General features: G+C 40.9%; 1 protein-coding gene across 1 annotated transcript in view; it reads right to left on the reverse strand.

Moving 5' to 3' along the window:
- GEMIN8 (gem nuclear organelle associated protein 8) overlaps positions 1-22307 on the reverse strand; it is a 54787-nt gene that overhangs the window by 8231 nt on the left and 24249 nt on the right. The window contains exon 3 of the mRNA XM_070943024.1: positions 20267-20699. Coding sequence (XP_070799125.1) covers positions 20267-20699 — 433 coding nt within the window. The remainder of the gene's footprint in view (positions 1-20266; positions 20700-22307) is intronic.

Genomic DNA, 22307 nt, shown 5'->3' on the forward strand with positions numbered 1-22307 from the left:
TAATTACCCCTCCTTAGCCCCACCCACGCCCAGCCGGTCACCGCTCACCTCTTCCGGTTGTTCGATATTCCACAGAATTTAGTGTTAAATGCAGCAGAGAGAATGCTAACTTTTCTCCCTCCATTCAGAACGGGGCTGCTGCAGCTTGTCCCTTTAAGGCAGTCCCCAAGAGGGAGGGGGACGGGGGGGGGAGCAATTGGAATGGAGACGTTTTTGTGAAATGCAGGAAAATGGGGAAGGGGATTTTCCTGCTTGTCATCCATTCCTCAATCTCAGCACAGATTGATGGTAGGCAAGAATATTTCCCTCCCCATTTTCCTGCCATTTGCGACAAGGAGTGGCTGGGAGGGGAGGGGCCGGTGAGGAGCCCCTGAATGTGAGTGATGTCAAGTTGGCCATGTCCACCCAGTCACATGACCTCCCCCCAACAAGCCACACCCACAGAACTGGTAGGGGAAATTTTTTAGTTTCACCCCTGGTATATGTCCATTTCAGAGAGAAAATGAAGCCTTTTAAATCCCTCTGATATGTTTTCCATCGTTCAAAATTTAGGCAGGCTGCATATTTTACGATGTTATAGATCTTAAGGCTATACCTATTAAAATGTTTTTCAGAGTTAATAACATTGTTAATAATAGCAATTAACATATGGAATGTTTGGTTTAAAAATGTTTTAATAACCTTGAATGCTAAAAATGGAAAATTCGTAAAGAGAACAAAAATACTTATTAGCTTTGATCTAAGATACTCCCTTTGTAGGTAGGAAGACTTCTATAGAAAGTCACTCCTAATGGAAAAGACAAGGAAATTGACAAAACATTTTTACATTTCTGCTGGTGATCTTATGCCTCAGGTCATTGGAAGGATTGGTGAATTGTCAAAAGGATTCTTAAATTAAAAACAAAATAAAATTAACACAATGGGTATTTTACCTTTCTTGTTTGTTCTCTTTACTGCTACTTTGTAGCATTTAGTCATCTTGAATTCTAGTTTAGGAAGGAAAAGTTCTAATTTCTCTGTGCAATTTCCTTATTTGTTCTCTCTCTCTCTCTCTCTCCCTTTTTTAAAAAAGGCATTTCCAAACACTTTATTGTTTCTTTTGATAGAAGGTATTAAAACTTATTTTAGTTTCCTTTACATGGAATCAGAATTATCCAGGATTTACCCCAAATTAGAAGGCACAGATTGCCTTCAAAGAGGTCCAAAGTCCTATTTTATCCCAAATCACTTGATGTTGGATTTTTGTTTCAGGAAAGACCCAATCAATTTCTGACTTCATTATGATACTTAAGAAACAAGACTACTGACCTTATGAAGTCATGACCATTATATTCCACTATTTTGCAATGTTTGTTTCACAGTAGTATTTCAAAATCAAAGCAAAATAAACCAACTGTTACAAAAAATAATCACATTTGCAGTACTGATATTCCATATAAATCTGTTGATTTTGCATTGGTTCATGTTCAACAAGATTTGAACCTATCTTCACTGACAGCACTGATAAAATCAGTAATGCATTGATGTTACTATTCTACTTACTTGATTTTCCTTCATGTAATTTGGATAATCATTAGGATAACTCATCACTATATTAAACTAGAGTGGTGTGGTGGCCTAGTGGTGAAGACGCTCACCTCCCACTTGGAAGGTTGAGAGTGCAATCTTAGGTAGTGGCAGATATTTCACTCCTAGGGCGCAAAGAAAAAATATCTGCTGTGAACTCCACATGGCATCAGGAAGGACATCCGGCCGGTAAATGGTCAGCTCCATAGGGGTGCCCCGATTGTACCCCAAATTAAAGGATTACAGGGTTGTAAAATGGGATTTTTAAAAATCAATATATCAAACTAGATGATCAAAATAGGACACTTTTAACATATATTTTCTAATTTGGGCAAATGCCACATTTTGCTGCATTTTAAATTGTAATGTTGATAACTAGTCCATCACACTTTTTAATTAATTTTACAAAGAAGTTACTGATTTTCTGAAAACAAATGCAACAGATGGATTACCGTATAAAATTGGATACTGTGTAGGATTTTAAAAGAATCTTTTCAATGTTTCAGCATATATAAGTTTAAGAATATTTCCAACCAACATTCCATTTGTGGCATTAGGATGAACAAAGGAGAACAGGGTAAGTATAACACACTGCTTCTGTAACCCCAGAAATAAGTTTCCAAGAGTTAAACAACTATTTGATTATCAAGTTAGCTTAAAAAAAAAGCAACTATGCTACAGCCAGGAATAGAACCTCCAGCTGTCTAGCAGCTGTCTGAGTAACTATTGGTATCCACACAAAAGGATAAGTTTCACTGATAGACATAAAGCTTGTGTCTAGAAGATTTTTTTTAAAAAAAATTAAAATTGTTTCCATGCTTCTTGGCAACAAGCCTGTCAGTTTTGCAAGAGGCCCCTTGAGAGAGAATAATTAAAGTAAAACTTTGTTCAGTGACATTTACCTCCTATCACTTTCTTCTAGGTGTCCTTCATATTTTTTAAATTTCAAATTATTTCTATCTAGAAATCTGTATGCAATTCATAATTTTTAGATTAAAAATATCAACTTGTTAATTAAAGCTGCCAGATTAAATCAATTTCACCTAAACTCTTGCTAGTTTTAGAGGATTCCTAAATATTTCCTTTGGTTGGATGCTGGCTTTGTCTCCTGCTAACTTTATTGTGCTTTTTGATGAATACCAAACTCAGAAAACTACTAACAAAAAACTCAGGTTTGCCATTTGGTGCTAGAGACATAGCAACCTCCTACAATTTGTGGTTAATAATGCTTTACAAATTTGAGATATGTTGTAGTGTGTGTGTGTGTGTGTGTGTGTGTGTGTGTGTGTGTGTATAAAATTAAAGATTTAGGTCCACTTTTAATTACTATGTGATTTGGGGCCAACCAAAACCAGAGTGTTGTTGTCAGAAGTGTGTGTTTGTGTGTACAACAACAATAAATCTGTGTCTCCTCTATTGTGCTTAATGACGTCTGTGCCCTACATTCCTATTCTCATTCCATCTTTCTGCATACAACCAAGAATTCAACTTTTGTTTTTGTTTCTTATCAAATGAGATTTGGTTTGTTATTAGTTACTATGGGTTAGTTTGAAAATAGTTTATTTGATGCTAACTTTAATGTATATAAGCCAATTCATTTATCAAATTTGCATCCTGTTTGTATACTTGATGACACAAAGATAAAAATAAAAATCTTTTTAATTCTTCTTTGTGGAAAATTGTTGAAAAAGCTTGAGCTTGAGGTATACATAAATACTCTTAGAAAGGGAACACATATATTTACACCTGATGCCAATTTCAGGAAAATATAACATCCACAGTGCTTTGACTATCATGCCAATTATACTTTTCAATTAAGAAGTTTCCAAAATATCTCTGCACAATTCTGTAACTCAGAAGAATATTAAGTGAAGCATAACTGAGGATCTTTCTAGTTGTTTATAAATAATAAAGAGAACTGGCTGGACCTGTTAAAAGTTTCCTTGAGAAAATAAAAGAGAAGCGTTCTCACTGCATAGCGTAGCAGTTTCAACCCCTACACACTGCAATCATGTAGCCACATTTACAAGAGTAACATGAAACAGCCAGCTGTGTAGCTATTCAGCTGTGGCAAAAAAAGAAAATTATTCTAAGTGATATTGTATATCATTAAGCAGACAGTCTCACTTATTTTATGTGTTTTCATGTGGCTGACTGGTTGTCCAGTCTTACTTCACAAATCTTTTCCAAAGGATGATTATAATTTCTGTTTGTTTTCTTTCTCAAGGTGTGAATTGTAGTGTAGACAAGGAATTGTCACTTCGTAATAGGCAAATTGACAAAATAAATTATTTATCAGGGGAAACTATGAATATTTCAATTTTACTTTTGTCTTTGGCATACTACTTTAAAGTCACAGCACTGTACTGAAGTTTCACTTATTTCTACAGATGTTTTGTGCTTTTATATGAGTGTAATAGATTCAGATTTTTAGCACATTAGGAGATAGAATGCATATTTTTATCATCACTGTTATTTTCTGATGTTTAATTTTGATGCTTAATGTTTCTTTTATTTTATTTATTCTGCAAGCCTCTGGAGTTTTGTATGCTGAAAGTTTTATCATATAAATAGGGGTGTGCATAAGAACACCAGCGTGCCTACCGTCCCTAATTCTAATGTTTCCTCTATTTGTATCTATTTTATATATCCAATCTATGTTTATGTTTATAAATATCTGAAAACTGAAGTCATATATTCCATTTTATTTATTTACAAAGTGCATTTGGTGCAGTAACTGATAGCCAACTGGGTATGACAGAGCATTGATGAGGAACAAGAATTCTTCCTTTTACACATACAAAAAAGCCCCATAATAACTTTGCTAGGCATATCTGTATGTTAAATGCCACAAAATCACTTAATCGCTTAAGAACTTAATCTACTGACTGAATTCTCATTCCCAAATCTAGAATTTTCATTTCATGCTAGTATAAGACTTGAATCTAAAAAGATGGGAAAATTGTCGTCTAAAAAGGTTTTCATGATATTAAGGTCATGTGCAGGAAAAATTAATACCAGTTCAGGCAATATTTTATTGGCTTATCGGTGTCAGATACAGATAAATCTTGATTTAATAAATCAGTAAGTGTGGAGAAGATGTCTGTAATTTCTGATTATCTGTTCAAACAAAGATTGTATCATTCACAGCAATATCATTATACAAATCAAAAATCTTTTGTACTATATATTACTTGCATAATGATTTCCTTATGCAAATTATAGCATGTGTGTCATTTAATGCTATTTACATAATTATAACATTATATAAGTGATGTAAAATTACATAATACAACAAGACTTTTGTCCCATCTGAATTCTGCTACATCACGGTCTACTAATTCAGGGTATGAAATGTTGGTACACTAGCTGTCATAACATCAAGAAAAAGCAGATTCAGATGGTCTGAAACTTGCTTCCGGGAACGTTAAGCTCTGCCACAGGTTGGAGGAGTCCTGGAGCCCTTGTCACCGCTTAGCAGAAGCACAAATTGGGCAGCTAGCCACATAACTTTGAATGTCCTTTTTAAGTGACAGCCACCAGAACTGGAGCTTAATCAGGTGTAACATTTTTACGAAGCCAAACTGTCTGGCATTTTTTAAATCATGGCTTTCCTCCAGTTTTAATTATAAAAAAGGATTTTATCTATGGAAGAAAACATACCCACAATTTATAGAATCATAGGGTTGGAAGGAACCTTGGAGGCCCCCTAATTCAAGTCCTTATATAACTTGTATATAGTCCTTCACAAGGGCATATGGGAGGTATTTTTGACCTTGAATTTGCAAGACACTATTGCATCCCTAATTCTAAGCACATAGGACAAGATGCAGTAAATGATGGTCTTTATTCTATTCTGCTTTCTGGATGATATTCCATTCCAACACCATCAGAATGCAAAATAAATGCGTAATCTCTCTCCTCCTCACAATCCCCTTCTTCTAGGCCAGCTTTAAAACTAGATTATAATTAACAAAACAGCAAGATTTTGTAATAAATGTTGGTACATTTTAACAGCTGTGGAGACCTGTGATTTTCTAGTTGATGCTGAACTGCAATCTCTGCCTATCAAACATATTGGTTAGGCTTACAGAACTAGAGTTCAGTAGTATAAGGTCCTAAAGATAATGAGTTTGGGACTTGCCATTTTGAAAATGTAACACAAACTAAAAGATAAATTAAGAGTGCAGGATGATATTAAATAACCCCAACTTTCCCTTATATTTTTCAATTATTTTTTGCATGAAGTAAAATACAAATCCTCTAATCTTAGAATTTACCATAAGGGTAAATAACTTTCCCTCGTAGTGAAACTTCCTTTCTTGAAAGAAATAAATTTTAACTTTCCAATTCATTCTGAGTATATTAGATGGCTCCAGGATTAATTATAAGTATGTACCGTGATATCCATACACACATATCCACCCACAGTAAGCAGTAATAACAAAGTAAATAAACCAGCAGTGAACTTCGGATGTAACTTTCTCTGGAAAAGTGACTTAACAATAAAACCAGGGGACCAAGAGAAAGCTGAAGTTTCCTGAGAAGCAACACAGGAAACAGAAGTAGAATTGGAAAAGAATGACTTTTCCTAAGAGATGGTCTTGGCATCAGTATCTTCTTTGGTCAACAGATGTTCTTACAAGCTCCCCTGGAGAAAAGAAATCTAAAAAGAAGAAATATTTATAAAAGCCTACTGGTGCAGCTGCAGCCATTAATGGATTACATCAATTAGAAGGCCCAATTCATAAGACTACTTAGGATGGGAGAGTCCTAAATTATTAAGAAAGCCACCCTTTATTGTCCACAGAGAGAAGTTCAATAGGTAATACCTTCTTCATAGCATCTGTCTTTGGAATTTTGCCAAGTAAGTTTATTGTCAATGACTTTCTAGTCATAGAACTTTTTACATGTCAGTTCCATAAAATACAACTAATGACATTTGCATTTATGTCTCTATAATATTGAGATTTATAGTTTTTGTTTTCCCAAACAGATAAACTGAATTTCTTGAATAAAGAGAAACATACACCATGCTGACATTGATAGGCTTAATAAAGTATAGTATGTCCATATTATAAGTACAGTGGGGCAAAAAAGTATTTAGTCAGCCACCCATTGTGCAAGTTCTCCCACTTAAAAAGATGAGATAGGCCTGTAATTGTCATCATAGGTAGACCTCAACTATGAGAGACAAAATGAGAAAACAAATCCAGAAAATCACATTGTCTGATTTGGAAAGAATTTATTTGCAAATTATGGTGGAAAATAAGTATTTGGTCAATATCAAAAGTTCATCTCAATACTTTGTTATATATCCTTTGTTGGCAATGACAGAGGACAAATGTTTTCTGTAAGTCTTCACAAGGTTGGCACACACTGTTGCTGGTATGTTGGCCCATTCCTCCATGCAGATCTCCTCTAGAGCAGTGATGTTTTGGGGCTGTTGCTGGGCAACACGGACTTTCAACTCCTTCCAAAGGTTTTCTATGGGGTTGAGATCTGGAGATTGGTTAGACCACTCCAGGACCTTGAAATGCTTCTTATGAAGCTATTCCTTTGTTGCCCGGGCAGTGTGTTTGGGATCATTGTCATGCTGAAAGATCCAGCCACGTTTCATCTTCAATGCCCTTGCTGATGGAAGGAGGTTTGCACTCAAAATCTCATGATACATGGCCCCATTCATTCTTTCCTCTGTCGTCCTGGTCCCTTTGCAGAAAAACAGCCCCAAAGCATGATGTTGCCACCCCCATGCTTCACAGTAGGTATGGTGTTCTTTGGATGCAACTCAGCATTCTCTCTCCTCCAAACACGACGAGTTGTGTTTCTACCAAACAGTTCTACTTTGGTTTCATCTGACCATATGACATTCTCCCAATCCTCTTCTGGATCATCCAAATGCTTGCTAGCAAACTTCAGACAGGCCCAGACGTGTACTGGCTTAAGCAGGGGGACACGTCTGGCACTGCAGGATCTGAGTCCCTGACAGCGTAGTTACGTTGGTCCCAGCTCTCTGCAGGTCATTCACTAGGTCCCCCCGTGTGGTTCTGGGATTTTTGCTCACCATTCTTGTGATCATTTTGACCCCACGGGGTGAGATCTTGCGTGGAGCTCCAGATTGAGGGAGATTATCAGTGGTCTTGTATGTCTTCTATTTTCTAATTATTGCTCCCACAGTTGATTTCTTCACACCAAGCTGCTTGCCTATTGCAGATTCAGACTTCCCAGCCTGATGCAGTTCTACAATTTTGTTTCTGGTATCCTTCGACAGCTCTTTGGTCTTCACCATAGTAGAGTTTGGAGTGTGACTGTTTGAGATTGTGGACAGATGTCTTTTATACTGATAACAAGTTCAAACAGGTGCCATTAATACAGGTAATGAGTGGCGGACAGAGGAGTCTTTTAAAGAAGAAGTTACAGGTCTGTAAGAGTCAGAAATCTTGCTTGTTTGTAGGTGACCAAATACTTATTTTCCACCATAATTTGCAAATAAATTCTTTCCAAATCAGACAATGTGATTGTCTGGATTTGTTTTCTCATTTTGTCTCTCATAGTTGAGGTCTATCTATGATGACAATTACAGGCCTCTCTCATCTTTTTAAGTGGGATAACTTGCACAATTGGTGGCTGACTAAATACTTTTTTGCCCCACTGTATCTCAGGCTTCACAGAAAGCTTTGGGTTATAGTCCTACTTTAGCCATGAAAATTGGCTGGATGACTTTGGGCCAATCATTCACCCTCAACTCACAGAGTTGTTATTGTAGGGAAAGTAGGAGGAATAGGAAGGAATATTAGGTATGTTCATTGCCTTGATTTATGTATAAGAGTAATAAAGATGAGATTAAAAATCTAGAAAATATCATAATCATAGTACCCTCCTCCTCTAGCTAAAAGCCTTTTCCCAAATCTAAGACAGAAGTAATGAGCTCATGGCTGGCATGAAAAAGGGCGTTGGTCCTACCTGATACGCCCGTTCTCTCCCGTGGGAGGGAATGGCAGGCAGCGCTGGGTAGGCTCAGTCAGTAGACCAATCAGGACCGGGTCTGCAATGACGCTTAGCCCCGCCCTTCCTGCTGCTCTCTTCAGTTTATCGGCGAGGTAATCACTGCAGACTGTTGTGTGTCTCCTGCTGATAGAAAGGAAAGGTAAGTACAACCCACCCCGCCCCGACACCTGAATGCACAGCCCCAATAGGGAGGGGGCTGCCTGCCGTTCCCTCCCGTGGGAGAGAACGGGCGTATCAGGTAGGACCAATGCCCTTTCTCCTCCCTGGTTGGGAACGGCAGGCAGCGCTGGGACATACCAAAGCTTGATGTCCAACGGGAGAGCAGTGCTCGGGCGAGTCTCAGATCAGGAAACATGAACCCGTTGTAGGACCCGTCTGCCGAACGCCGCATCAGCCGACGCGTAGACGTCCAGACGGTAGTGTCTAATAAAAGGTGTCGGGGTAGACCAAGTCGCCGCCTTGCAGACTTCTTCCAAGGACGCTTGAGTAGCCCAAGCAACGGAGGTGGCTGCACTCCTGGTGGAATGTGCAGTCACCCTGTTGGGGACCGCAAGCAATTGCGACTCGTAGGAGAAGGCAATTGTGGCCTGGATCCATCGGCCCAAGGTTGGAGCAGAAACCTTGGTTCCCATCGTGGTAGGTTGGAACGAGACGAATAAAGCTTCAGTCTTGCGAAAGGAGGCAGAACGAGAAAGGTAGATCTGCAAGGCCCTACGAGCTTGTGCCACATTTCCTCGAGCCGGTGAGACGGGCGAGGGTAAAAATTGGGCAAGGCGATTTCCTGCGAACGATGGTACACAGAATTCACTTTGGGAAGGAACGTGGGGTCCAAACGGAGGACTACCTTGTCGTGATGGAAAACACATAAGTCTTGCCGGATCGACAAGGCAGCCAGCTCGGAGATGCGACAAGCGGATGTAATCGCCACCAAAAACAAAACTTTAAAGGAGAGAAATTTCAAGGAAATCGTCCAGAGAGGTTCGAAGGGCGATTGAGTGAGGGAGGACAAGACCTTTGAGAGATCCCAGGTAGGGAAACGGTGAATGACCGGGGGGCTCAAGTTGGAAGTGCCCCGCAGAAATTGGTGGATCAATGGATCCTTGGTAACGGTTATCAGAGAAACACATGCGGAGACGGAAGCCAAGGCCGCGACTTGTTGCTTCAGGGTAGAAGGGGTAAGGCCGGAGTCGAAGCCGTCCTGGAGAAACCCGATGACGTGCTCCACTGAAGGCGAAGTTGGGCAAACCTGGCGGGCCGAGCACCATGATGAAAAGGAGCGCCAGGTAGACTCGTAAATACGAGCGGTGGAAGGGCGCCGCGCGGCCTGGATGGTTTTGATGGCGGCAGGGGGAATGTTGGCCCTCGTCAAGAATCCCCGCTCAGTCTCCATGCGGTTAGTTGTAGCCATTGGGGCTCGGGATGGACCAGAGCCCCCTGCAGAAGGCAAATCCGATCGTCCGGTATTTGCCATGGACTGGCTGTGGACAGGGAGACCAGGTCCGAAAACCAGGGCCGGCGAGGCCAGTGTGGAGCCATGAGGATCAGCTCCGACTTTTCCGCTAGGAGTTTCCTGAGGACCCTGGCGATGAGTGGCAGGGGAGGAAAGGCATAAAGAAGCACCCCCCGAGGCCAGGGAGAGCGAAGGGCATCCACTGCCTCTGCTCCTGGGGACGGAAATCTGGAAAGGAAACGCGGAACCTGATGGTTGACGTGGGAAGCGAACAAGTCCACCTCAGGGAGGCCAAAGCGGTGAGGTCCAGGAAGAGATCAGGGTGAAGTTGCCATTCAGAATGGTCCACCAAATTGCGACTAAGAGAGTCAGCCTGAATGTTAGACTTGCCAGAAATGTGAGACGCCCGTAGAGAGGCTAAATGAGACTCGGCCCAGAGGCCGAGTTGTAGGGATTCGTGAAAAAGGGACCTAGAGCGGGTACCACCCTGTCTATTAACATGGGCTTTGGCGGAGACATTATCGGTTAACACAAGAACGTGCTTACCCTGAAGAAAGGGAAGAAAATGACGTAAGGCGAGAAAAATCGCCCGTAATTCCAGAAGATTAATAGAAAAATCCCTCTCCACTTCGGTCCAAAGGCCCTGAACCATATGGGAATCTAAATGCGCACCCCAGCCGGAAAGGCTCGCATCGGTAGTAAGAACAGACCGATGAGGTTCTCTAAACAAGGTACCATTGGCAATTGCCGAAGAAGACCACCACCTTAAGGAGTCCAAAACCTTCGAAGGAAGGGAGACTTTGCGCAACGAGGAAACAGATAGAGAACGCTGAAAGGGGAGTAGGAACCATTGAAGGCGCCTGCTATGCAAACGGGACCAGGGGACGATGTCGAAGGAGGACACCATTTTGCCCAGAAGATGGGAAAGAGCGAGGACGGACATGGTCCGGCCTTCCAGGCATTGAGAAGCCAGGTCAGATAAGCTGGACTGGCGTGACGGTGAGAGAAACACCATGGATGACACAGTGTCTATGACAGCCCCTAAATGCTGGAGACGGGTCGAGGGGGTTAGAGAACTTTTGGCCCAATTGATTAGGAAACCATGAGCTTCAAATAAACGGATAGAAGTAGAAACATCCTGCTAAGCCCCGGGAAGGGAGGAGGAAAGGATAAGAATGTCATCCAGGTAAAATAAAATATGAATGGGAAGGGACCGGATATGAGCGACAAGAGCCGCCATCAACTTAGTGAAGACTCTGGGCGCAGAGGAAAGGCCAAAGGGGAGAGCCCTATATTGATAATGAGAGCCCCTAAAATAAAAACGGAAAAATTTACGGTGGGGTGGAAAAATAGGAACATGCAAATAGGCCTCAGTCAAGTCGACCGAGGCAAGGAAATCACCTTCACAAATGCACTCCAAGATGGTGTGAAGGGAGTGCATTTTGAACCGGTGGTATTTTATGAACCGGTTCAAAGATTTCAGGTCCAGGATGGCATGCCAGCCCCCCGAGGACTTGGGAACAAGAAAAAGGCGGGAGTAGAACCCAGACCTGCGTTCCGGTGGAGGAACGATTTCGATGGCTTTGATTTTAAGAAGGTGAGCTACAGCAGCCTCCATACGGGCACGGGAAGAAGGATCATGAGAGAGGGAACAAGGAACGAAAACCCGAGGAGGAGGTGAACTAAACTCCAAACGAAGACCCTCCCGAACTGTAGAACAAACCCAAAGATCAGAGGTAGTGGCATCCCAGGAACTGGAAAAAAAGGAAAGACGGCCCCCTACCAAAGAGTCTGGAATCCCTTTAACGAGGTTTGCGAAAGGGGCGACCTCTGCCGCCGCGGGAGGACCTTCTTGGGGGGAATCTGGGATGGGATCTGACCTGAAAGTCCTGATTCTGCATCCCTCTGGAGGAGAAGTTGCGAGAGGAGCGGTTGTAGGAGAAGCCGCTGTCAGATGGACGAAAGGACTGGGCCCGATAATAAGGCTGGTGACGAAAGTCCGACCTACGGGAAACAACTGGAAAAACTTTCTTGTGATCTCTGGTTTCCACCAAAATAGGGTCGAGGGCGGAGCCAAAGAGGGAGTTACCCTCGTAAGGAGAAGCTGCCAGACGCCATTTACTCTTGGCATTAGCCTGCCAGTGGCGGAGCCAGAGGAGCCTCCTGGAAGAGACAGAAGACCCAATGGCCTTGGCTGAAAAGTGAGCCGTGTTGAGGGTGGCGTCAGCTGAAAATTCCATTGCGGCTAGAATTTTATTAATGTCTTGATGAGAGCGTGTGTCAGAGGCTGGAAGGCGGTCCTGCAGCTGCTTCAACCACAAAATGGATGCCCTGTTGAAGAATGATGCCGCCGAAGCGGTTCTTACCGCCCATGCAGAGGCTTGATGACCTTTGATCAGAGTCCGCTCGGCACGTTTATCCTCAGGACGCAATGACTCATCAGGAGGACCAGCAAGATGGGTAGAAGATGCTAAGGCTACAACTGGTGCATCCACAACCGGCACCTGCAACAAGTCAGAAAAGTCAGTAGGAATAGCATAGAACTTCTTGTCCTGAGAATTGGGCAAGGGGCCAGTGCCCGGAGAGGCCCATTGTCTCTTTACCACATCCGAGAATAATTTTGGTGCAGGCAAGGTATCCACTCTGCTAGGCTGTTCTGAAAAGAGAGAAGCAGATGGCTCATCAGTGGTGGAAGCCGCTCCCTGGGATGTGGGAGCAGGTAACATTTTGGTGACAGAAAGGGCCTTAAAGAGCAAGGAGCGGAATAGGTGGGGCTTGAAAAGGCCAACGAAGGCTGGTTGATCGGGTTCCAGACCCTCGTCATCAGACCATTCTTGGTCCAGGGCAAGGTCCTCAGCGGACAGAGGGGCCTGGCTAGCAGAAGTTGGAGAGCAAGGTCTGTCCAGATGGGGGGAAGCCTCTCCCCTGTGGGAAAAACCGCTGACTTGACTGGCGTAGTCTGCCACATCCAATTCCGCACGCTGGTTGAGGCCCTCAGAGATCCCCTGGCGTATGGCTGATGAAATGAGAGAAGCCAGGGCAGGAGAAATAGAGGAGGGTAGAGAGTCAAGAGTAGCAGGGAGGGGAGGGGGGGAAGGGCAGAAGAAGGGGTGGTGGAGGGGGTGGAGGGGGGGGCTGGCAGACAGATGAAACTGCAGTCCCTTGAGCTTGAATGGCAGAGTTAGGAGAATGGCCCTCATGAGGCAGAGTGGCAAACAAAATGGCCGCTGCACTGGAAGAGGGAGAAACCCCCATTTCAAGGCGATCCGGTGAAAGGGAAGACCTGTGCGTGGCCTGGGGCTGGACATGGATATGGGCAGCCTCGGAAATAGTATCCAGAGTAGAGGCCTGAGGGGGATGAATCACAATCTCCTTGGCGGCCTGAAGCTGTGCTTTCTGAACGGCCCGTTCCAACGCCCTGTGCCTGCGCTGTTCATCCTTTCGGGGCTGAGTTGATTTAAGCAGAGAGGCAGAAGAACCTTTAGGCTTTTTTTGGCTCTTCTGAAGCCCTGAGGTGCCCTCCCCCGGATCGCTGTTATGGCGCTTCCTCGAACTATGAGAAACAGTCCCACAGCCAGTTCTAGATGAACGGGAGTCCGCCATTTTGAAAAGCAAGTTTTGGCGCGAAGGGGAAAATGGAGGGAGGCCCCAGTACTCACTGCACTCCACACACGGGAGAAAAGGCAAACCAGCGACTTGCAGAAGGCGTAATTCGTAGCGCTAGGAGCCTCGCCAAAAGCTGCTAAGCAAAGGCTTAAAACTGCAGCGAAACGTCAGCAAGGGCGAGAGGAGGCGAGCGCGGTGCAGGACAGGGCTACGGAGCGAACTCGTGGGCCCAGCCTGATAAGGAGCCAGCCGGCAACCTAAACAACGCTAGCAGCCATCCAGGGAACAGGAGAAGGTTCCAAGCCGAAAGGCTTCTCGATCGCCCCGATAGCTCTTAAAAGAGCTGTTTTGTTTGTTTATTTTATTTTTTATTTTTTTGAGACAAGCAGGAGACTAAACTGTCCAGGTCGACCGAGTCGATAAACTGAAGAGAGCAGCAGGAAGGGCGGGGCTAAGCGTCATTGCAGACCCGGTCCTGATTGGTCTACTGACTGAGCCTACCCAGCGCTGCCTGCCGTTCCCAACCAGGGAGGAGAAAATAATCAGATACAGTCCCACTATTTAACAGTATATAACTCTGTGTTAACCCAGTTAATACACTGATTACAGTTTGAGTGGATTTAAGTTTTAAAAGTCCAAGAAAAGTAAAACTGAAGAGGAAAAGACATGATGCTATTTAGACATTAGTTTAAGACCTTAATTTCTGTATGATTCAAGATAAGAAACCATTTCCTTATTTTATAAACTGACAGATGGATAAATTTTAATAATTAAATAATATAGAGACATTATGCAACAAAGCATGGAGGTGATGAAATGTAAGTGATTTCATTTTTAATCCAGCTACTAAAGAATTTTCAGGAAGCCTTTTTTAAAAACAAAATGTTATATTCTTCTTTAGTTTTAAGAATGATGTCTTGAATTACCTAAGAGGATTAGTCTGCTCTCTCAAGTTCCTGATAACCAGCATTTTTGAACAGTTTCACAACTAAACGCTGAATGCATCCGACAGGTGCAATAATCCGGAAAAATGATTTCATGCTTTTAATAAATAGCCTCTGGGATGTCATTCAAACACAGTCACAAAACATCTCCTGCGGGTTAAAATTACAAGCTCCACAGGAAACATAGGAGAGATACAGAAAGAGTGGCCAATATTTAACAAAACAAATAATACCTATTAATAATTTTAAATGTGGTGGTATATCTCTTGATAGAGAGACAGATAGGCAGATGATAGATTGATATACCTTGCTGAATTTATGACATCTGTGGGAAAGAAATGGAAAAGAGTATGTTGCTGCCTTAAAAGAAAAACCCAGAAATCATGCAAAATATGACTTCCTGATACTTTCTAACCCTTACATCAAAAATGGCCATAGGAGGCATCTGCTTCTTCTTTTGTGTAATGAAGCAATACAAGTAGTCCTCGACTTACGATCAGAATTGAGCCCATTTTCTGTTGTTAAGTGAGACATTTGCTAAATGAGTTTTGCCCCATTTTATGACTTCTTTTGCCACAGTTGTTAAGTGACCCACTGCAGTTGATAAATTAGTAACACAGTTATTGAATTAATCTGGATTCCTCATTGTCATACTTGTCAAAAGGTTGCAAAAGGTGATCACATGACCTTAGGACACAGCAACGGTCATAAGTATGAACCAGCTGCCAGGCATTTGAATTTTGATCATATGACCATGGGGATGCTACAAAAATTTTAAGTGTGAAAAATGATCAAAAATCACTTTTTTCAGTGCCATTGTAACTTTGAATGGTCACTAAATGAACTGTTGAAAGTTGAGGACTACCTGTATGTTATATCTGGGTGTAAGCAGAGAAAGTATATATGTGTTGCATCTGTGTATATAAGTTCTGCTTTCCACACAAGCTTCATATGTATATATGCCCTGAGAAATCCAGGACAGGCTAAATATGCTTATGATGGGCCACCAGGCCAAGAATGGAGGAGAAGCCGATGAACTGGCAATGATATAAGCAGTCCAATTGATTCCGCTATGGGAATCCACTTGGGTGACTTTCTCCTCTTTACTGTCCCTACCTGCATATAGACCATTTCCAGGCTTGACTTTTCATTTGCTGGCTTCTCCTGTAGTTTTTCAATGCATACATACACATACACATACACATACACATACACATACACATACACATACACATACACATACACATACAGAAATACACACCGATGCAATGCCACATTTGGTTTTGTTCTGCTTTACTTTCAGGGACCTTATCCAGGCAGTGTTTTGAACTCCTTATGTTACTTCTTTACAATATTTTATTATCTTGGAGGGAATAAGAACAAACCATTATGTTCTCTTTATTTGAGAATCATAACTGTTTACTGTACAAGGCTACTAATTTGGCATATTATACATGTTGAACTATCCACAGCTAGTTTTGGGCCATTTGGAACATGGCACATGATATGAATTATAAAAACATGGCATTTAAGAGAAATGGAAATAAAAAATTGTGAGGGGAGAATGGGCCTACACAGGCAGGAGCAAGGGAAGGCAATCTTGTCCTTATTGAAATGTTAAAACAGAGACAGAGTTTCAAAAAATTGAGTTTTTAGAATTATTCTTAAGTACTGAAGGTCTGAAGATTAGCATAAAAATATTTAGGTGGTGGTTGGTATTTTACCCTTATTTCATATATTATTTTGAAATGTAATGACTTCACACTGGGCAGACTATGAATACTGCATAAAATCCTAGAATGGAAGAACTGGAAGCAACCTTGGAGAACATCTAGAATGCAGAACTACATATCCGAGACAGACAAGAGATCCAGCCGCCAATAAAGAAGAGTCTGCCATCTCTAAAGAAAGACATTTCCACTGCTGAATAGAGTTCATTGTTCAATGAAATAGAGTTCATTGTTATAATTTTATTCCCAATGTTCAAATAAATCTACAATTAGATCTGCAATTAAATCTATAATTAAATCTGTAATTTAAGACTACTGTTTTTGGAAAAACCCTGAACAGAACTGTCACAGCTTCTATTCGACAGTCCTTTCTCTGGTGAGATTTATCATGCCCCCCCACTCCAATCTTCAGACTGAACATATTCAGTGCCTCCAACTATACATTTATTCTTCTAGGACCTTTATCTGCTTTGATTTCCTCTAGACATATTCCAATTTCTCCATGTCTTTTCTAAAATATGGCACTGGGTACAATATTCCAGAGCAGTTTGATCAACATAGAATAGAAAGGAACTATACTTCTGTTGATGCAGTCTAGGATTACATTTACTTTTTTCCACAGCTGTTAGTGGGCTTAAGGAGTACTGAGAGCTTCTCCACCATGTCTTTAACACCGTCTGGGCATCATTTTAGTCAGACCTTCATGCCTGTGGCAACTTCTTTTCCTCTGGGCACCAGAACTGTTATCATCAATCAAGAAGGGCCTGGAATCTATTCTAAAGCTTAACAAACAAGGAGCTATTCTAGGCAAGCTGGGCTCTTTGCATACACTGACTGGATAAAGAACAAGCTGCAAATGTTGACCTGTCCCTTTTCTTCTTTTATCTCCATGCTTTCATCTGAAAATAAGTTTCCTTGTATTTGAATAAAACTACAACTCTCCATGTGAATTGGGACCATGTTTTATAGTGCACTGAGATATAGTTTACATTCAATTGAGGACACTCACCTACATACTTTCCAGTTGACCATATGAAAGTTGATGAGAGTAAGAAATAGGGTTGTTTGTGTGGCTGTGTCATCTATCCAGCTTTAAACTCTATTTGGTCAAATGGAAATATTCCACTAAGTGGGAGGAGATATTTACTACATATCTACCATTTATTTCTCTCCCCATTTCACAAGACGCCCAGATATTTTAAATATTGCACTGTGATATGCTATCAACCAATAAATGTCTCTGAATTCTGGATTTAAAAGAACAAGCAGGCATGAGAAGTTGGTTTGTCCTCCAGGGAATCTTTATAAATTTGGGTTGAGGAATTTGACGAGGAAGCCAAAAAGATACATCTGTAGGTGGTAGCATTATTAAACAGTCATAGACATGAGGAGTTGGTATTATATATAATATCTGGTAACTCCCCAGCCCCATTTCCCCCCAGCATTATCCCTAAATTTAAAAAGCCAGTCAGATTCACATAGCCATAGACTTTGATGCAGAACTTAATAGTGGCAGATAATCTTCTGACATTTAAAGAAAACAACGTGCAGCTTCTTCAACATATATACTCCAAAGGTTTTCTGTAGAGGAGGAATGATGAAATGAAGTAATGGACTAATAGCTTGATCAAATTTTATTTTGAAATTTGTTCAGCTGAAAACAGTCAACTGCAAAATCAATAGGTTTGTGAAATTAAATATATATCTTCTCCAAATTCTAGGGGATTGCCAGGTGGTAAGAGTCTTCCCAAATGATAACAAAATTGGAAAGATAGATAGATGTTCTTTCCCAATCTGTACAGGTAGTCCTCAACGGCACTGAAAAAAGTGACATGACCATTTTTCACCCTTATAACCATGGCGGCAGCATCATCCCGTGGTCACGTGATTTATATTTGGATGTTTGATAACTGGTTCATATTTATGACAGTTGCAGTGTCCCAGGGTCATGTTATAAACTTTTGCAACCTTCTGACAAGCAAAGGCAATAGAAACCAACGTCACTTAACAACCGTGTTATTAATTTAACAACTTCAATGATTCACATAACAAATGTGGCAAGAAAAGACATAAAATGGGACTAAACTCGCTTAACAAATTTCTCTTAACAACATAAATATTGGGCTCAATTATGGTCATAAGTAGAGGACTACTTGTATTTATTTTTATTTGGTACTATGACAATTGGGATTCTTATTGAGGGAAAGGTTATCTATTCTAGAAAACAGGCTTTGTGCTGTGAGTGTCTCAGTGTAAAACTCTAAGAGAAGTGCCTCAGTGTAAAATTCACAAGGGAGAAGTAATTTTATTTAGTCTGTGAATTGAGCCAATCAAAAAGAAAGCTATAAAAGGTTTTTCAAATCCAACACTTTCTAAAGAAAAGGATTACTTATGGAAGAAGATGCTTTTAATTTGTCTAAAACCTTTTCTCCTCAAGTAAAAGTTGTATTATTGGTGGGGGAGAAGGAGGGGGAGAGAAAGAGAGAGAGAAACTTCCTGTACTGCATAACAAACACTTGAAGGATAAAGATGCATTGAAATCTACTCTGTTGGATTAAATCAAGGAAAGAGAAAGTAAATGGCTGATCTGTATGATACACTAGTCATGACTTTCCTCCAAGCTTCAGCAATATAACTAGGAATTTCCTTTGGACCATTTTAATAATCTACTATTTAAAATGTTAAAAATCAAATTGATATTAATTTTAAACAATAGCATTCTATATGCACAAATTTCACAGGATAAGGTTCAGAACAGTGCTTTTTAAAAAGTTTCAATACATTGCTTAGAAGAACAAACTGTAAAATTGCCCTGCAGATTATTTCTCTTGCCACAGAAACCAAATCCACACAAAGCACAAGACTCTTATAGCCTTAGGTTTACAAATTCCATATTAATAGGGCTATAAATATTTGTATGTATATATATATATACTCAGATTCTGATTAGGATTGAAATTCCCCAGTCATTTTGAACAGCCAAGTAAGGTAGAGAATTTCCAATGGTAACATAACCAATGTGAGATTCACTTCCCAGAAAAGATCCCTGGCCAGTTTTCTTTATTATGATATATGCTCAAGAGAAGTAGTCAGAAGAAAAACTGGCTTGGTTAAATGCCATTTTACCAAAATATTTGGGACTCAAATTATTAGCAGATCGAGTAGCTAACAAGCACAGGTTTCATAACTGTATATAAATGGCTTTTTGCTATGCCTTATGGCCAAATTTGAAAAATCAATGTATCAGCTCGGCTGGATAGCTTAGATCTTATCTTTTATTTAATGCAATCTAAGAGAATTTTAAGACCAAGTTATATAAAACTGCAAAGTAGTATTTCTGTCATCAACTTCTGAATGAAAAATGCCTGAGAAAATGAAGGGGAGAGTGTGGAGAAATCCCAGTTTTGCTCTTCTGACTTGATCGGGCATAACTAAGTCTGACCTGATCATAAATACTTGAAGCTTGAAGAAGCTTGCCTAGTATATTGCATAAGATTTTCTCATTTTAAGAGAAAAGTTTACAATTTCCTAAAGTCTTTATATCCCAGGCTTTTTTCCTGTAATGAACCATTGCTGATTATGAATTAATGCTGATAATCACTAGCCAAAATTGGCTATTTGAATTGTAATGGTTATTCAGTGACACTGTAAGGTATTTATATCCAAATTTAAGTGGCTCAGATAAACTATCACCAATTTTTTCATTATTTTTTCATTCCAAAGCAGTTGAAAAAATATTTTGCAATTTTGTCTAGAGACATTGACACTTTGACTACAAATTATCAATCCTTGAGTTTATTGGTCCCTGATTTGTGAAAAGCTCACAACGAAAATCCTAGCTACAAGATTTCCAGGCTGAGCTCCTTAGACAACAGATGGAATCCACACATGGACGTGAAAAGAAGGGATAAGCTGTATAAAAATAAACTGATATGAAGAATAAGAGAAGAGAACACACTCACGTAGTTCTTCCTGGTGTCTTTCTGTCTGCTCAAAATAGTGACGGAGCTCTTCTGTGATTTCCATGTTGTCGAGGTCATATTCTAAGTCCTCTTCACCTTCAGATTCTGAATCTGTTTCATAATCTTTCTCTGCTGCTCTCCTTTTTCTGACATAATGCAGGTCATTCTGAGGCTTTGGAGGATACCGTGGTTTGCTGGCTGAGGTGGAGAACGAAGATGGACCAGTTCTCCCTGGAACATTTTCATCCCAGTCAGAATAACGTTGATGTTGTTTGGAAGGATGAAGTGATGGATTATATAATAATTCCATGGCTTTTCTATAAGCGTTTTTATGTCTATACATCCACTCCATAGCTTCATTGTAATGTTTCCAATATCTTGCATACATTTTTTGAAAATACCATGGTCCTATGTCTTGACATAAAAAATTTGCCTAAAAAGGAAAACAAAGTTCAGCAGTGTAAGATCTCATTCCTATATAATGTTTTGTAAGTGTCCTATGTATGTAGAAAACAAGTATTTGTTATAGTATGGCATATCATATTACTTTACTATACAGCATGCAAAACATAAAAGAATGGGAAATACACAGATAAATGTCCTCTTCTCTCCTACCCTACCCCAAAACTATTAATCAGTCTCATTTTTAAATATATCATTAAATAGATTACCACCAGAAATAGGATGTACCTAGAGACATTCCAACAATGATAATCATGAATACATTCTTGTTGCTCCTACATATATTTATGTCTATAATAGCTTTTTATCTCACTATTAGGGATGTCAAAAATAGAGAATCTATCAGTTCACCAGATATCTAAAATTTCTTTAGTTAAGGAAGGAAGGAAGGAAGGAAGGAAGGAAGGAAGGAAGGAAGGAAGGAAGGAAGGATATTACAATGAGAGGGAGGGTCTGAGCACTTGGCCACCAGCAGCCCTGCTGCCCTTTCACCATCCCCTTGTCTCCTCCTCCTGACCTCTCCTGGTAACCTCCCATCCTATCGCTGAGGATGCTATGGTTACAAAGCTGGGTCTCCTTGCGTGGAGCTGGAGTGGGCCTCTCCCTGACCCACACACATTGCCCTCCTGTACACACCATGAGCAACCTGGCCAAGGAGAGCGAGCACAGCAGCAACAGGTAAGCAGCTCGAGGAGGTAAACGCAGCTGGGCACCCCCTTAGGGAAGCAGAGCTGGGCTGGGCTGGGGGGCCCTGATGCCCTGGAAGCGCTTGCCCTCTGCTGCCTAGGGCTGTGGACAGCCTGCGCTGCCATCTGAGGTTCTTCTGCATTGTGTGAGAGGGATGGCAAGGCTCCTCTGGAGGACAAGTGTTTGGCCCTCTCACTGGCCTCGCATTCCTCCGCTGGAGACAATGGATCCCTCCAGCCCCACCCGGGCCACCACAGACACCCTCAACATGAGTGATATTGAGCTGGCCATGCCCCCCACCATGCCCCCCCCACTCCGAGATCAAACACAACCTTGATGCGACCCTAAATGAAATTGAGTTTGACAACCCTGCATTACAGGAATATAACATTAATGCCATCATTATATTAATCTGTTTAAAAGATAAGGAGCCCAGATTCTGTATTTTGCCCAGAAGAGAAAGGAAGAGCTAGAAGTCTTCCAACACAATTCCTTGTCAATTAAAACAAGGAATGTTAATCTAACAAATCTTTGGAATTCTATTCAAAGCTATGTAATCAAGCTTCATATTCCTAGGAGGTTGAATGAATTGCCTAGAGATAGTCAAGAAAGAACGGCCTAGGTTTTTGTTTGTTTGTTTGTTCATTTGTTTTGGGTACTCTTTTACAGTAAATCCTTGGCTGACCTCAATTTAATAGGCTCAAAGACGCCGAACACATTATTTGTTTAGATTATTCATTAAATCAAGAGTTTACTGCCATATATTATTTGCATGAATTATGCAATTTTCCAAATAATGATTGTTGGTGTAAACCATGTAAGTTAGGATTTAATAGGCATTAAAGTTAATGGATATCCCTCTACCTGAATCTGCTATTAAATTAAGATTTTA

This window comes from Pituophis catenifer, unplaced genomic scaffold (assembly GCF_029215685.1).
Source record: "Pituophis catenifer annectens isolate HBS135680 unplaced genomic scaffold, rPitCat1.0.hap2 SCAF_4, whole genome shotgun sequence".
NCBI lineage: Eukaryota > Metazoa > Chordata > Lepidosauria > Squamata > Colubridae > Pituophis > Pituophis catenifer.